This window comes from Desmodus rotundus, chromosome 4 (assembly GCF_022682495.2).
Source record: "Desmodus rotundus isolate HL8 chromosome 4, HLdesRot8A.1, whole genome shotgun sequence".
Taxonomy (NCBI): domain Eukaryota; kingdom Metazoa; phylum Chordata; class Mammalia; order Chiroptera; family Phyllostomidae; genus Desmodus; species Desmodus rotundus.
This window is the reverse complement of record NC_071390.1, coordinates 71,843,734-71,861,310: the sequence shown is the minus strand read 5'-3', so window position 1 is coordinate 71,861,310 and position 17,577 is coordinate 71,843,734. Positions and strand designations below refer to the sequence as shown.

The window sequence follows — 17,577 nt, the reverse complement described above, 5'->3', positions numbered from 1 at the left end:
TCATTTGCTTTATTTGACACATTATACATAAAATAGTGTTAGCATAACATTACACATTACTATTAATATGATTATTAAAACAAAGTTTTTCTCCTCTCATGTTCTCCTATTTCTCTTTTCAAAAGTGGCTTCTGATTTTTCTATGTCCTAACTGTTATTATCTGTATTATTATTATTGTTATTATTATTATTACCTGACAGGTGTGAGTGGTATCTTAGGGTGGTTCTGATTTCCCTTTCTTTGATGGCTGATGATGTCAGGCAACTTCTCATCTGTGCTTGTTGGCCATTTCTGTATATTATTTGAAGAAATGTCTGTATCATTTGCCCATTTAAAAAATTTATCATTTATCTTTTTATCACTGAGTTGTAAAAGTAGTTTATATATTCAGGATAGAAGTTCTTTATCCAATATATGATTTACAGATATCTTCTCCCAGTCCGTAGCTTCTCTTGTCTGTGCCTTTGAAGCACGAAGTTTTAAATTTTAATGAAGTCCCAGTCTATCAATACTTTCCGTGTTTGTGTGTTTGGTATCATTTAAGAAACCATTGCCAAGTTCAAGATTATGAAGATTTACTCCTAAGAGTTTTATAATTTAACTCTTATATTAAGATCTTCTGTTCATTTTGAGTTAATTTTTGTATTTGGTGTGAGATGAACCCAACTTTATTCTTTTGCATGTGGAGATCCAGTTGTTCTAGCACCATTTATTGAAAAGACTGTTCCTTCCCCGCTGCCTTGTCTTAGCACCCTGGGCAAAAAATCACTTGAGCCTAGATATATGGGTTTATCTGTGGTCTTGTAAGTGTACTTCGTCAACCTATGTCTTTATGCCAGCACAGGCCTGTTTTGATTACCATTGTTTCATAGTAAGTTTTGAAATCACAAATGGTGAATCTTCCAACTTGGTTGTTCTTTTTCAAGATTTTTTCGTCTATTCTGGATCTGTTGGGTTTTCCATATCTTAGGATCAGCTTTTCCATTTCTACAATACAGCCAGCTGGGATTCTAATAGGGGTTGTATTGAATCTATAGATCACTTTGTATAGTATTGCTATCTTAATGATATTAAGTGTTCTAATCCATTAACATGGGATGCTTTTCTGTTTATTTGGATCTGAAATGTCTTTGAAGAATGTTTTATAGTTATCAGAGTGTAAGCTTTGTATTTTCGTTGATTTGTATCTTACTCTTTTGATGCTATTATAAAAGGAACTGTTTTCTCATTTTCATCTTTAGATTGTTCATTGACAATGTATAGAAATAAGTTTTATTATTCTATATTAATCTAGTATTTTACAACCTTGATGAACTCATTATTAGTTCTGATAGTTTTTCAATGGATTCCTTAGGATTTTCTGTTTACCAGATTATATTATCTGTGAATAGAAACAGTATTTCTTTCTAAACTGGATGTCTTTAATTTCATTTTCTTGTCTAATTGCCCTGCCTAGAATATACAGTTCAATGTTAAATAGAAGTGAGAGCAGGCATCCTTGTCATGATCCTGATCTTAGAGAGAAAGTTCTCAGTCCTTCACTATTGAATATGATGCTAGCTGTGAGTTTTTAAATGGATGCCCTTTATCACTTTGAGGACGTTTTCTTCTATTCCTAGCTTATTGAGAGCTTTTAATAGAGGTTCTTTATTTTTTATTTTTTAATTTGTTTCGTCTAATTTGGTTTCCATAAGTCAATTACTAATCTTAATGAAATAAAGATTATCTGGGAACAGTTTCCCTACAGAGTTTCTTAGCATAGAATAGATATGTTCAGTGAATGCTTAGTGAGTGATTGTAGGCATAAAGGAATGAGTAAATGAACAAGTTTGTTTTTTCATTCATTGGAATCATGCTAGCCTCAAGGGTACTCTTTGAAAGTGAGGTTGTGTGTGAAAAACATGATTCATAACCAAAATATAATTCAGGTGAAAGTTCAGACCTATGTAAGATTTACATAAGTGTGGTTTTGAGGACTTGTCAGTGAATGATGTGGACTGTTTTATGTCAGGTTCCCCAGGAAACAGACTCTGAAATGGAGAGTTTGTATAAGACTTTATTCTGTATTTGAGAGGTGCACCAAGCATCTACTACCTGTGTATGTATACTAGATGATCTGGCATATCGGAGACTTGGAACCTCATCAGTACTCTACATTGTTATGCTCATACAAGACATTCTGTTTTTGTCAGGATATTATCATTGGTCAAAGGAATTAAGTTTTCAAACAGCCACAATATGTCTGGAGTAGTAAATAGTAACATCAAATTTATAAAAATGCTGTTTAACTGCATTGCCTTAAGAACAGTAAAAGACTTTGAAAATCAGTGGAATTACTTAATACCTGTTTACTTATGAGGTCATTGGGCTAATAGGACATCCTCCATCCACTTTAATTAAGTGCTGATGTTTCTGTATAAGGTTATGAACAGTATCAGAGATTGTTTCGTGACTGGGAAGTGGGAAGAGGATAAAGATGCAGCCAAGATCTTAGCAGAAGATGGTAAGTGAAGGGATATTCTTCAGAGAAGACTGCCTTCTCTTTATTTTCTTCCATATGTTTAATGGATAAAGAAAATAATTGTGAAATGTTTTGGAAACACTGACAAGTGTTATGGATAATACTTTAGTTTTTTCTTGTATGGTAACCTTATTTTCCCCCCCCTGGTTAAATGACTTATTAGATATGGACAGTGAAGAAAAGTGGAAAATGTTTCATAAATTTTACTATATATTTGTTAAAAATTATTTGTGTGTGTGTGAAAAATGTACTCAAATAACGTACTTTTTTTTAATGATAAGGTAGTATATATTATAAACCACTAGAATAAAAACATAATATCATACCATAATCTCTATCACCTGTAAAGAAACCTTTTGTTAACTTTCCAAGTCATTTACAAATCTTATAGAGATATATATGTGTATATAAATATAAATTTTTCTAGTTTTCATATTTCATATAGTCAGATTTTTTTGAAGATTGTGTATTTATGATTTAAGTATTATAATTTAATTCATAGTTGTATTGTTTGACATATAAACAATTTACTTTGCCCATATTATAAATAACGCTACACTGGGCCACCTTGATATAACTCTTGAATCACAATTTTTATTTTCATAAGACAGATTTATTAATGTGAATTATGATATAGACATCCTTCTTTGTCACATTATTTGGAGCAACCTCTTTTTAATGTCTGTATGTTCTATTGATGTGCTGTCACTTAACTATCATTCAATTTTTGTTCAGTTTTTTATTCTTATACATAAAATCACAGTGAACATCCTTAATAATTTGTGGCAATATCCCGTAGAGCAGATATTTAGAAATGGATTTACTCTTCCAATCAAGATGGCAGCGTAGGTAAACATGACTCGCCTCCTTGCACAACCCTCACAATAACAACTAACATGTAGAACAACCATTACCCAGATTAGATATAGAGTTGAATGGAAGTCTGAAAACTACGGAATTAAAGAAACCACATCCACGCAGACTAGTAGGACGGGCGGAGACGCAGAATGGGCTGATCATACACCTATGTATGATGGATAAAACTTTGGGAGGGATATCTCGGGAGCTAGGAGTCCCAGCCCCACACTAGGACCCCCAGTCCAGGGTTCTAGTGCCAGGAAGATAAGTCCCCATAAGTCTTGGTTGCAAACACCAGCAAGGATTGAGTCAGTGGAAGAAACTTCTGCTTCTGGAGTCCCAAGCAGTTCCTCTTAAAGAATCCACACATGGACTTACACAGGCTCATTCCCTCTGAGCTCCAGCACTGGGGAGTAGCTTGAAAGGCACCAGAAACATACAGGGAAGACCTGAAGTGTCTGGCATCAAGGCAAGAGCTGGGGCACAGCTTTCTCCGAGACAGAGGCCATTGTCCCCCTTCTTGGGGGACCCACCCCCTACAGCCACAGAGCCAGCAGGCTGGTACCATATCTGAGACTCCATCAGCTTTGCTAACACTGTTTGCCCTGCCCTGAAGATCTCCAGACTCCCTCCCACCCAAATTACCTGCACACATGAACTGTTAAAGTGACTTTTTCACATGAATCCCTGGTCTTGGTTCTTGCTTCAGAACACCACAAATCCTCTCAGACAAGCAACAACCAGCCTCAGTGAGCCTCCAGCCCCTTGTACCTCTCACTAAGTGGCCCCAGGCCTGGCACTACAGCAGGCAGCCTAGATTCACAGCTTAGCCTCACCTGGGAATCTCCAAGCCCAGCACAAGTAGCAACCTTCTCAGATTGCTTCATAGCTCATGCAGAGTGGGCCTGGGCAGAACACAGGTAGGGGCTGACCTTGGCCTGCACTGCCCAGGAAACTCCAGAACCTGCACAACCAGTGGACAGCTGCAGACCACGCTGGTGCACCACCGTGCTGGCCCTGCACAGCTGATCCTCCATGGAGGGTGGAGGTTGGTGGTGAGTGGTCACAGTCAGTCCTTGTAGCTGAGTGGCCTGGGTAAGCCCCTCCCATTGACCTGCCAACAACAGTGAAGACTAGAAGGGCTTGGCAAGAAACATACAAAGTCATGAAAAGCAGGGACCTACAGCTGAGATTGCTCTACCCAGCAAAGATATCATTTATTTTGAAATTCAGATAAAAAACTTCCCAGACAAACAAAAACTAAAGGAGTTCATCACCACTAAACCATTATATAAAGTGTCAAAGGGAGTTATTAAAGAAAAAGAAGATGAAAACTATGAACTATATAATAGCAATAAATACATAACTATCAGCAATTGAATCTAAGAAACAAAGTTAGCAAACCAGAACAATAGAGACAGAATCATCGATACGGAGAGTTTTGATGGAAGGGGTGTAGAGGAATGAATGAAGAGGTGAGGAGATTAAGAAGTACAAATAGGTAGTACAGAATACCCATGGGGATGTAAAGTATAGGAAATGGAGTAGCCAAAGAACTTACAAGCATGACACATGGACTTGAACGATAGTGGGGGAATTGCCTAAGGGAGTGTGAAAGCTGGGTGGAGGGGGGCAAAGGTGGGAAAATTGGGACAATTGTAGTAGCATAATCAAAATATAATTTTAAAAAAGAAATGGAATTAACTTTGTCAAAAAGTATATGCATTTTAATTCTGAACTTAAGTTGCCCTAGACAAATGTCCTGTATTTCATATTCCTACTTGCCAGTTCATAGTTAGCAGTGGTCTAAATTAATTTTACAAACCATTTTGGTAAATAAGGTGCATTATGTTTTTTAATTGGTATTACAGTAAACTGAAAATTGATTTAGGAATAATTGGAACTTTCATACAGTATTCAGTTCTCTCCAGGAACACATTCTGCCTCTCCTATCTCAAATTACAGTTTTGTGCATCACGAAATACTTTTTATAGTTATTTCCAGCAATTTGATATTTCTGATGAATTTCTAATGCCTTTTTGTCATTTCTTAAGTTAATGTGTTTTTTTCCTTTTTAGATTCGTTGATGTGATTGATATATTATACTAATAGACCTCTCACTCAAAATTTGGTTTGAATATTGAGAGATGACAGCTCACATGCATCAAGAGGTTATGGACTCACATAATGAGGCCTTCTGGGGAGAGCAGGAGATACTTCGCTAGTTCAAATACAGCTTGAAAGAGGAGGCAGGGAAAGGAGGCTAGCTTTGGAGCTGTTAACGGTGGTTAGGTGTGGAGCTATACAGGGTGGGGCAAAAGTAAGTTTACAGTTGTTCATATGGAAAATAATACAGTAAATAATACAAGAGTAAACTTTATTTTGTATTCTCAAAACTGTAAACTTATACTTGCCCTACCCTGTATTTCCTTGATGGCTAATGATGATAACATTTTTTATGTGCTTATTTTGTATGTATTCTTTGTTAAAATGTCTATGGATGTGTTTTGCCCTTTTTCTAATTGGATAATATTTTTTTACTGTTGAACATTGGGAGTTTCTTATATATTCCATTGTTGGATATGTGGTTTGCTGATATTTTCTCCCATAGTTTGTCTTTTCATTTTATTAATAGGGCATTTCACAGAGCAAAAGCTTTTAATTTGGATGAGGTCCAATTTATCACTTCTTTTTTTTTAAGGATAGTGCAGTTGGTGTCAGGTCTAGGAACAATTTCCTATTCTTAGACCCTGAAAATTTTCTTCTATGTTTTCTAAAAGTTTTACAGCTTTTTTTTTTTCTGTATGTGATCTGTTTTGATTTTTTTTTTTTCTTGTAAGATGTGAGATTTAGGTCAAGGTTTATATTTTTGCTTGTGGGTGTATGATTCCTCCAGCACTTTTCTTTCCATTGAATGACTTTTGCACCTTTGTCAAAGATTAGTTGAGCATCTTTGAGTCTATTGCTGGGTTCTTTCTTTTTCATTCATTCATGTGTCAGTTCCTCCAGCAATACCAACTATCTTAGTTACTTGTAGATATATAGTCAACATAATATTAGGTAGAGTGATTGCTCTCACTACATTCATTTTTTTAAACATTGGTTTATCTATCCTAAGGTTTGTGACTTTGCATATAAATTTTACAATAAGCTTGTCTATGTCTACAAAGAACTTTGCTCTATTTTGATAGGAGTCACATTAAACCTATAGATCAATTTGGGGAGAATCTTGACTATTTTGATTATTATAATCCAGGAAGACAGTGTGTCTGTTCATTTGTCTTCAATTTCTTTCATCAGCACTTCGTAATTTTCAGCACACTGATGGTGAATATATTTTGATAAGCTTATATTTATTTCACTGTGATTGATTTTTGTATTTTTTATTTTGCTGACCTCACTAGTTCTAGCAGTGTTTTTGTTGTTTTTGTTTTCTTTTTTGTAGATAGCTTGGGATTTTTCTACATAGACAGTCATGTTATCTGCAAACAGGGACAGTATTATTTCTTCCTTTTTGAGCTGTGTGTTGTTTATTTCTACATACTTTAAATATTTTTACTTATTGTAATGGCTAGCACTAAAGCTTAGAATGGAAATCCTGTCTTGTCTCTAATGTTTTTCACTGTTATGTATGATGTTAGTTTGCTTTTTCTATAGGTGCTTTTTATCTGCTCTGTTCCCTCTTTATTCTTAGTGTACTTAGAAGAGGTTTTTTTTGTTTGTTTTTTAACCATGAATAGGTGTTGAATTTTGTCAGATGACTTTCAGTGTCAACTGATAAGATCATATAAATTTTATTCTTTACACTTTTGGTATAGTGGATTACAGTGATTAATTATTGAATATTAAACCAGCATTGCATACCTGGAATAAATCCCACTTGGTCATGTCATATAATTCTTTATATGTTGCTGAATTTTATTTGAAGTATTTTTGTTGAAGAATTTTGCATCTAAGTTCATGAGAGATACTAGTCTGTGTGTTGTTGGTTTGTTTTTGTTTTGTTTTGTCTGTACTGTCTTCTTCTGGTTTTAGTATCAGGGTAATACTGGCCTCATAAAATGAGTTGCAAAGTGTTCCAGTTTTTTCTGTTTTCTGGAAAAGATTCTTTAGAATTGGGATGAATTCCTTAAATGTTTGATATAATTCTCCAGTGAAACTTTCCTTTTTGGAAGCTTATAATTATAAATTTTATTTTTTTATTGGTTATAGGGCTTTAGGTTATCTATTCCATCTGGCCTGAATTTTGGTAGGAATGGTTTTCCAAGAATTTCAGGACCTACTGGGAAAATTTTATTAAGTGCTTTCTCTGAGAGGCCAGCTTGTTGGGTATTCTGAGTGTAATATTCATAGTGTTTTATTAGTACCCTTTGAATTGTTGCAGGGTCAGTTTTGATAATATGCTGTTTCTTTCTTGATATTTGTGATTTGTGTCTTCTCTCTTTTTATCTTTGTCAGAAGGTTTATTGACTTCCCCCCATCCCAAGTAACCAGCTTTGTTTTCTTTGATTTTCAGTTTCCTAAATTTGTTTCTTTTGTGTGTGTGTACAGATTTATTTGTTACTCATTCCTTCAATACCCAGCAGTGTTTTTATTGTTAAGGCTAGGAATGTATATTTCTAGGTTAAGAAATTAATTAGTACTCAGGAATATGATACCAATAGCTAGAACAGTACATAATACATGGATGTTTGGTAAATAGGGGAGAAAAAAGAAGTAAGGGGAAGGATAAAAGCAAGGGGAAAAAAAGGAAATCAACATCATGGAGGATTTTCTAATTCATTTCTGTCTCTACAAATGAACTATTAACTTCTAATGGACAAAAAGTGTGCTGTTTTCACCAATACATTCCCATTTCCTGGTATATTACCTAGAACATTTGGTGAGTAAATATAAAGGATCAGCAAACTTCTTCCATAAAGGGACAATGTAATACTTTGGTGAATATTTTATGCTTTGGTAAATAGTAGATATTTTATGCTTTGTGGACCACTTATTCCTTGTAGCAACTACTCAACCCAACTCTGCCATGATAGCACAAAGTGGCCACAAACAATATGTAAACAAATGGGCCTGGCTGTGTTACAGTATAACTGTTCACAAAAACAGAGGGCTAGGTGTATTTTACCACAACTTTAAAAAAACAACACGTAAAAAAAACAAAAACAAAGGGTAGACCGTAGTTTATCAACCTCTGAGATGAATAAATGAAGTCAGATGCACAGATGTAAGGATTTTCTAAACAAAGGGAGGGAGGGGAAAAAAGAAGGGGAGAAGAAAGAAAAGAGGGAAATAAGGAAAGATGAATGCTATCTCTGCCATAGGAATAGAAGAAGAAAAATAACAGCAGCTGTACTTGGTAAAGGAAAGATAATGAAATGCTCATTTTCCTCCAAATAACTAAAACATAGTATTTTTTCAACTCAAAAGATGTGATCTCTAAGCATTCTTTTGCTTGTTTCAAGCCAGCCTCTGGTCAGGTATCAATGTAGGTTCATCTCTCACAGTGGCATTTTCTGATTAGTCCATCTCTGGTGAATTTTGTTTATTAGATTGATCATTCAGCATTCTTCATTCTTTATCAAGATCTAGGTGTCACCAGGTTGGAGTCTAATGAGAGTTCCCCCCTTGAATTGTAGACAGTCACCTCACCTGGCCTTTTCTTGGTGCATGCAATTTTCTAATTTTCAATTTTGTTGATTGCTGCTCTTTATTATTTCTGGGTTTTGCTTGTTTTAGATTATTTTCCACTTTTAAATTATCTTAGGTTATTGGTTAGAGAACTTGTCTAACTCCTACTCTAATTCCTAGGTTTTAAACATTTTTTTCTTGTTCTGATTGGTGTTTTCTGCTTCCTTATGTTTCAAATTATTGATTTGATTCTCACCTTTATCCACTCTACTGTTGTTTCCCTTAAATTGTTCTTTGTTTCAATTAATGTATCCTTTGTTTCTGACTGGCTCTTTTGTATTTTCCTGTTTCCACTAATTTTATTTCTCATGGCATTTTTTTATTGTTGTTTAAGTACAGCCGTCTCCATTGTCTCCTCACCACTCCCCCTTGCCACCTCCATCCCTACTTCACACCCTCAATGTTACCACCCTTTGGCTTTGTCCATGATCCTTTATGCATGTTCCTTTATACATACATCCTTTATACACTGTCATGTCATCTGCAAAAAATTACAGTTTTGCTTCCTCCTTTACAGTTTGGAAGCCTTTTATTTCTTTTTCTTGTCTGATTGCTGTGGCTAGGACTTCCAATACTATGTTGAATAGGAGTGGTGAGAGAGGGCATCCTTGTCTAGTTCCTGATCTTAGTGGGAAAGCTCTAAGTTTTTGTCCATTGAGTATGATGTTGGCTGTAGGTCTCTCATATATGGCCTTTATTATGTTGGGGAATGCTCCCTCTATTCCCACTTTGCTGAGTGTTTTTATCAGAAATGGGTGCTGTACCTCATCAAATGCTTTTTCCGCATTTATTGATATGATCATGTGTTTTTTGTCTTTGCTTTTGTTTATGTGATATATTAACGTTTATTGATTTGTGAATATTGTACCATCCTTGCATCCCTGGGAAGAATTCCACTTGATCTTTGTGTATGATCTTTTTAATGTATTGCTGGATGCGGTTTGCCAATATTTTGTTGAGGATTTTAGCATCAATGTTCATCAATATTGGCCTGAAGTTTTCTTTCTTTGTTATGTCTTTATCTGGTTTTTGGATTAGGATGATGCTGGCATCATGAAAAGAGTTTGGGAGTCTTCCATCTTCTTGGATTTTTTGGAGTAGTCTATGAAGGATAGAGGTTAGCTCTTCCTTAAATGTCTTGTAAAATTCTCCTGTGAAACCATCCAGGCCAGGCTTTTGTGTGCCTGGAGTTTTTTGATGACTGCTACAACTTCGTCAGCTCTTATTGGTATGTTCAGACTTTCTGATTCTTCATTCAGTTTTGGAAGATTATATTTTTCTAGAAATTTGTTCATTTCACCTAGGTTTTCAAATTTCTTGGCATATAGTTCTTCGTAGTAATTTCTTACAATCCTTTGTATTTCTGTGGTATCAGTTGTAATCTCTCCTTTTTCATTTCTGATTGTGTTTATTTGGGTCCTCTCTCTTTTTTCCTCAATGAGTCTGCTTAAAGATTTGTCGATTTTATTTATCTTTTCAAAGAACCAGCTTCTGGATTTATTGATCCTTAGAATTGTGCTTTTAGTCTCTATGTTGTTTAATTCTGCTCTGATCTTGCTATTTCCTTCCTTCTACTTGCTCTGGGCTGTCTTTGTTGTTGTTTCTCCAGTTCTTGAGGTGTATGGTTAGGTAGTTTATTTGAAATGTTTCTATCTTTTTTAGGTAGGCCTGTATCGCTATGAACTTCCCTCTCAGGACTACCTTTGCCGTATCCCATACGTTTTGGACTCTTCTTTGTTTTCATTTGTTCAGGAGCTTTTTAAAAGATTTCATGCTTGATCTCATTATTAACCCACTCATTATTTAATAAAATGCTATTGAATCTCCATGGGTTTGATTGGTTTTGAGTTTTTTCCTTGAGGTTGGTTTCTACTTTCAGGTCTTTGTGGTCTGAGAAAAATGCTGGGTATGATTTCAGTCTTCTTGAATTTATTGAGGCTTGTTTTGTGTCCTATCATGTGGTCTATCTTTGAAAATGTTTCTTGTCCATTTGAAAAGAATGTGTATTCTGCTTCTTTGGGATGAATGTTTCTATATATATATATCAGTTAAGTCCATTTGATCGGGCATTGTTCAATGCCACAATATCATTGTTGATATTTTGTTAGGCAGATCTATCCATTTTTGACAGTGGGGTGTTAAATTCCCCTCATAATGGCTCTTTTTTATGCTGTTGATGTTCTCACTAAGTTCCGTGAGTATCCTTATAACCAGTATTTTGAATTCTGCTTATGTCCCTTTTATTTCGTTCTTTTTCTGAAATTTTGATCTATTCTTTCATTTGGATCATGTTTCTTTGTCTCCTCATTTTGACAGCCTCCCTGTTTGTTTCTATGTATTAGGTGGAGATGCTGTGACTCCCTGTCTTGGTAGTATGGCTTAATGTAGTAGGTGTCTTATAGGGTCCAGGGGCACAACCTCTCCTGTCAACCAAGTTGGGTATTCAGGCTGTGCCTTTTGTGTGGGCTGAGTACACCCTCCTTTTGTAGTTGAGCTTTCATTGTTCTTGGCAACTCAATAAGGACGTACTTTCCCAGGCCACTCAGCTACAAGGACTGACTGTGACCACTCACCACCAACCTCCACCCTCCATGGAGGATCAGCTGTGCAGGGCCAGCACGGTGGTGCACCAGCGTGGTCTGCAGCTGTCCACTGGTTGTGCAGGTTCTGGAGTTTTCAGGGCAGTGCAGGCCAAGGTCAGCCCCTACCTGTGTTCTGCCCAGGCCCACTCTGCATGAGCTATGAAGCAATCTGAGAAGGTTGCTACTTGTGCTGGGCTTGGAGATTCCCAGGTGAGGCTAAGCTGTGAATCTAGGCTGCCTGCTGTAGTGCCAGGCCTGGGGCCACTTAGTGAGAGGTACAAGGGGCTGGGGGCTCACTGAGGCTGGTTGTTGCTTGTCTGAGAGGATTTGTGGTGTTCTGAAGCAAGAACCAAGACCAGGGATTCATGTGAAAAAGTCACTTTAACAGTTCATGTGTGCAGGTAATTTGGGTGGGAGGGAGTCTGGAGATCTTCAGGGCAGGGCAAACAGTGTTAGCAAAGCTGATGGAGTCTCAGATATGGTACCAGCCTGCTGGCTCTGTGGCTGTAGGGGGTGGGTCCCCCAAGAAGGGGGACAATGGCCTCTGTCTCGGAGAAAGCTGTGCCCCAGCTCTTGCCTTGATGCCAGACACTTCAGGTCTTCCCTGTATGTTTCTGGTGCCTTTCAAGCTACTCCCCAGTGCTGGAGCTCAGAGGGAATGAGTCTGTGTAAGTCCATGTGTGGATTCTTTAAGAGGAACTGGTTAGAACTGCAGAAGTTTTTCCACTGACTTAATTCCTACTGCTTTCTTCATCCAAGCACTAGAACCCTAGTCTTGGGGTCCTGATGTGAGGCTGGGACTCCTCACTTCTGAGATAGCCCTTCCGAATTTTTATCTAGCACATATGGATGTGGGACCAGCCTATTACATGTCTCTGCCCCTCATAACAGTCTGGGTGGATGTGTTTTTATTAATTCTGCAGTTGTCTGAGTTTCATTCAACTTGATTTCTGATGGTTCTGCGTGTTGGTTCTATACTTTAGTTGTGATTTTGAAATGGTTATGCAAGGAGCTAATCTGTGTCTACCTATACCACCATCTTGACCTGAAGTTCCTAACACCATACTCATGATTTCAAACTATTTAAGTTTGTTCTGATTTGTTTTATTACCCACATATGCCTTATGTTTGTAAATGTGAGGTGGATGTATTCTGCTATTGTTGGGTATAGTGTACTGTATATGTCAGTTTGATTCTGATGGGTTGACTGTGTTCAGATCTTCTGTATCTTTGCTGATTTTCTGTCTAGTTTTATCAGTTGCTGAAAAGAGGATGTTGAAGTCACCAGGTGGAACTGTAGATTTACCTACCTCTTCTTTCAACTCTATCATTTTTTGCTTCAGTTATTTGAGGCATTGTTTGGTGAATACACATTTAGGATTGTTAGATCTTACTGGTAGATTGATCCTTTTGCCATTATATATTGTGGTCCCTTCCTATTCATTCATTTGTGAGGCAGGGATTCCAGCCCTAGTGGTATGGGAATGCTTGAACAGCCAACACCTGACACTAGACAGATGAGGACAGCTGCGGTTTATTAGTTATGCACACTTACAGCCAGAGGGAAAAAGACACCATGATGCCATGCAGGGATTGTATTTGGAAAGCAGGCTTTATACTTAAAAGAGCACAGGATAACCATTGTTTCTTCTTTTGGAAGATGGATTAGCTTTTTTCAATAAATTCATGGTCTTTTAGCTTGATGACTAGATGAGATGCCACTGGTTCAACTGGTAAAGGAACTAGCAGGGTGGGGATACTTTTTCATAGGTTAGGAGCATATCTGTCAGGGACTCTATGAGGCTCAAAGATACCACGGTAGCACATGAAATTTTAAGTCTCTCTCTGGTAATTTTCTTTGCTCTGAAGTTACTTTATAAGATATCAATAGAGCACGTCACTTTTTTACAAGTTGACTTTGCATGGTGTATCTTTCTTCGTCCTTTTACTTTCAACCTTCTTACGTATTCAATTTGAAGTGAGTCTCTTGTGAACTGTGTGTAGTAGGGTTATGTGTTTTTATGTGGCATGTGTATGCCATTTACATTTAAGATATTTATGGGTATGTATCTTAAGTCTGATATTTTATTTCCTCTAATTCTAATTCTTGTTTTTTCTTTTTCCTTTTTTTCCTATTTTGATTTGTTTACAGTGTTTTTTAGTGTGTAATATTTTAAAAAACTCATGAGGATAGTTTAATATATCCATACTGTTTATCTTTTTTTGCTTTATCTTTTTTCCTGGTGGTCCTAGATTTTTCCTTTTATAATTTCCCTCCTGCCTAAGAACATTTTTTGTCCATTTTAAAGGGTAGCTATGCCAATGACATTCCTGCAGTTTTCCTTTGTCTAAGAATGTCTTTATTTCCCAAAGATATAGCCTCACCAGATACAGAATTTATTGTAGATGACAGTTCTTTTTGTTTAGCACTTGAAAAATGTGCTACTTTGTGGCCTCCATAATTTCAGAGGAGAAGATATGCTGTTATGGGAATTGGTGTGCCTCTACAAGTAATCTGTCATTTCTTTCTGGCTGATTTGAAGAATTTTTTTTGTCTTTAGTTTTTAGAAGTTTGATTGATGTAGAGTTCATTGGATTTATTGTTTGAGATTTGCTCAGTAAGTTTATGTCTTTGACCAGATTCAAGGATCTTGAGTCATTATCTCTTTCAACCTCAGTCTCCTTGTAAGACTTTAATAATATATTTGTTTCTATCCCACAGGTCCATGAGGCTCTGATCTTTTTTTTTTTTTCCTCTGTGTTGTTCAGACTGGGTAACTTCTATTGATTGGGCCTCAAGGTCGCTGATTCTATCCTCTGTCACCTCTCTTTACTATAGAGTCATCTAGCTAGGTTTTTTCTTTCTTCTGTTAATTGTATTTTTTAGTTCTGTAATTTCCATTTGGTTCTTCAGTTTTTTTCCTGAGGGTTTCAATTGGTTTTGCTCTTTTATTATTTTGGGAGTTGATGGTTATGTACATACCTGGGAGGAACAAAGAAAACATGTATACACCATGTTTTCCAGACCAGAATTTTGGTGGTTATTTTTATTGTAACTGTTAAGGGAGAATTGGCATCTTAATAATAATTGAGTCTTCATTTCCAAACACAAGGTAATCTTCATTTGTTCAGTAGGTAATAATAATAATACCTCCTTCACTGAGTCATGTTGAAAAATGTAGTTAAGACATGTAAAGTGCTTTGAGTAGAACCTGGTATGTAAAACATGTAAAAATGTTAGCTAATGTTATTCTGTGTGTCCTTTGGTAGCTTATTAAAGCTTTTATAATATGGAGTTAAAGATTAGCACATTTCTTGTTTATTTCTAAATATCTTATTTTTATTTCAATGGAATCTTCCATCTTTTACATTTCCTTTGGCTCTTTGGTTCTTTCACTCTTTCTTAATAGGAAAATGTTTTAATACCCTTCTAAAGTTGCCTCCCAGAGGACTTTTATTTGTCTTATTTCTTTTAAGGGTAAGAATCATAACTAAATTTAGAGCTTCAAAAGTGACTGTATGAATAAATGAGCTCTCCCTTTGGGCTCAACACTGTTTAAGGTACTATTCTTTTGTAATTTAAGGTTTTCCCCTAGGTATGTCACATAGTTTTGTCGTGTTGAGCTTACTGGTGAGACTTCTTTTTCACATGTGCGGTTATCTAAGCCATGGCTTTTCAAGTCGCTCTTTGAACTTTTGGTTTTGGGGGTCTCACCTGCAGGGCCGTGCATACCACTCACTGTGCGCCTCTGCTATGGTGTCTATTACCTATACTGGAAAAATAGCACTTGGCTATGTGGGATGTTGAAGTAAAATAGGGAAATCTAGATTGGGTTGTAACAAGAAAAAGAAGCCTATGTAAGGGCAGGACTTTTTCTGGGTTGTATAGCAATAGGAATAGTAAAAATGTAGCTTGGGGTGCAGAACACACTCTCCATCTGGTTCTGAGTGGTACTAGAGTGTCACATGCAGACCCTGTTCACAGAGGAGTTATTTGGTTGTTCTTTTCCCAGAGGAGCTCTATGGAGACTTTGAAGACCTGGAAAGAGGGGATGTACACAAGGGAAAATCAGGCCTGGATACTCAGGTATGAATTTGCTATGGCCAGTGTCGGCCAGTGTCAGCCACTGGCCCTTGATCTGTGGTCAGTATATTCCAAGAGAGACCTATTTTAAGAAATCCTAATCTTATTATCTGTGTAGATTAGAGACTGGATGGATTCCTTCTTGAAAACATGGAGGTTGGGGTCAGATCAAATGTTACTGGTTTATTTGTTATTCTTGATATTTGGGCTAATACCTATGACCCCTTCTTATCATTATGATTGAAAGTTTTAGCTCTTGGGTCACCTTGTTTGTCTCCACCATTCCTTTTGCCATCATTCTCTTCTTAAATCATATGTGGAATCTAATGAACAAAATAAACTAGCAAAATAGAAATAGACTCATAGAGAACACACTGACAGGGGGCAGGGGATTGTAGCCCTGGGAGAAAAGGATAAAGGGATTGAGCAAAAAAAAAAAAACCCTCATGGACACAGATAATAAATGGTTTGGTGATTATAGGAGGGAAAGTATGTTGGGGGCATGCAGAAGAGGGTGTGGGGGATAAATGGTGATGAAAGGAGAGTTGGTGTAGTAAACATACAATACGGTATAAAGAGACGATGAATTATAGAATTGTGCGCTTGAAACCTATATAATTTCCTTAACCAGTGTCACCCCCGATAAATTCAATTTTTAAAAAATGGAACAAACTACTCATACCTAAAGAAAAAAAAATTTTTAATGCCATTTAGAAAAACAAATTCCCTCTTCTCCCTAAGATTTCTTTAGAATGGTATCTGGGCACATCTGGGCTTGGGACATTTGCTATTATTTTTTCCATAATTGGCATTCCCAGGCAGATTAAGGAATGGCAATACATGTTATTTACAGCCCAAGGCTGTGTTTTGTTTTCATGATGATCATAACTTAGATTTTTGTAGCTCAATAGAAGTTTTTAAATCTGTTTTAAGTCTAAAAAAGAAAAAAGATCTTCAAAACTTTTACACTATTTTCTTTTCTGGAAATTTAAGATTCATGATGTAGAGAAAGAAGTTAAAGAAGAAGTTGAACCCAGTGCACAGGAAAGTGCCAAGAAGAAGCATTTGGATAAGAAGAGAAAATTGAAGGAGATGTTTGATGCAGAATATGATGAAGGAGAAAACACGTACTTTGATGATCTTAAAGGAGAAATGCAGAAACAAACACAGGTAAGAAAACTAAGATCCTGTCAGCCTCACTTGAAGGCTATAATACAGTGTTGTGAATACTTAACTTTCTCTAGCTCTCTGCTCCCTGACCTATTTCTCTGCTTCTCAATTGGACTCTAAGATCAAGGTGCAGATGAGTGTGTTTATTCATTCAGTCATCTGTTTCTTTCAGAAATTCACCAGAAAGATATCAGTGCCTATTTTGCACCAAGCATTAAGTGCTGAGGAAACAGAAATGGTTAAAACACTACTGCTACTTTTGAGGGTCTCACAGTATAGTTATTTGAGGCAGTGAGTTTATTTAAATGCCAGCATTGCGTTAGCATTCATATTACTACTTCCTCCAACCATAATTAAATCATCTGAATAAGGAGGTGATTCTTGGCCTACGTGGCTTATGCACACACCAGTGTTCTTAAGGAAGAGTTTTCTGAAAACTTAACTTGGTTGGAGTTCAGAGGATGTTTTGAGTTAAGGTCAGATGTGGAGATAAAGGGGGCATGTAAAATGCTGAAAGGGAGATAGTTCAGCCCTGTTTCCTGGGGATGTTGAACTCACTCTGAAAGGCACACAAAGATGTGTATGGAGTCAATGTGAGTGCTTTGACAAGTGCGGTTACCAAGAATCTCTGTAAGCTGGAATATACCTTAATATACCTTCTGCAAGTTAA

General features: G+C 36.6%; 1 protein-coding gene across 3 annotated transcripts in view; it reads left to right on the top strand.

Moving 5' to 3' along the window:
- Window positions 1–17,577, top strand: part of BMS1 (BMS1 ribosome biogenesis factor) — a 54,760-nt gene that overhangs the window by 27,748 nt on the left and 9,435 nt on the right. For all 3 annotated transcript variants that reach the window (XM_045196032.3, XM_024561136.4, XM_024561135.4), the window contains 3 exons: window positions 2,423–2,504; window positions 15,667–15,740; window positions 16,731–16,907. In XM_045196032.3, coding sequence (XP_045051967.2) covers window positions 2,423–2,504; window positions 15,667–15,740; window positions 16,731–16,907 — 333 coding nt within the window. The remainder of the gene's footprint in view (window positions 1–2,422; window positions 2,505–15,666; window positions 15,741–16,730; window positions 16,908–17,577) is intronic.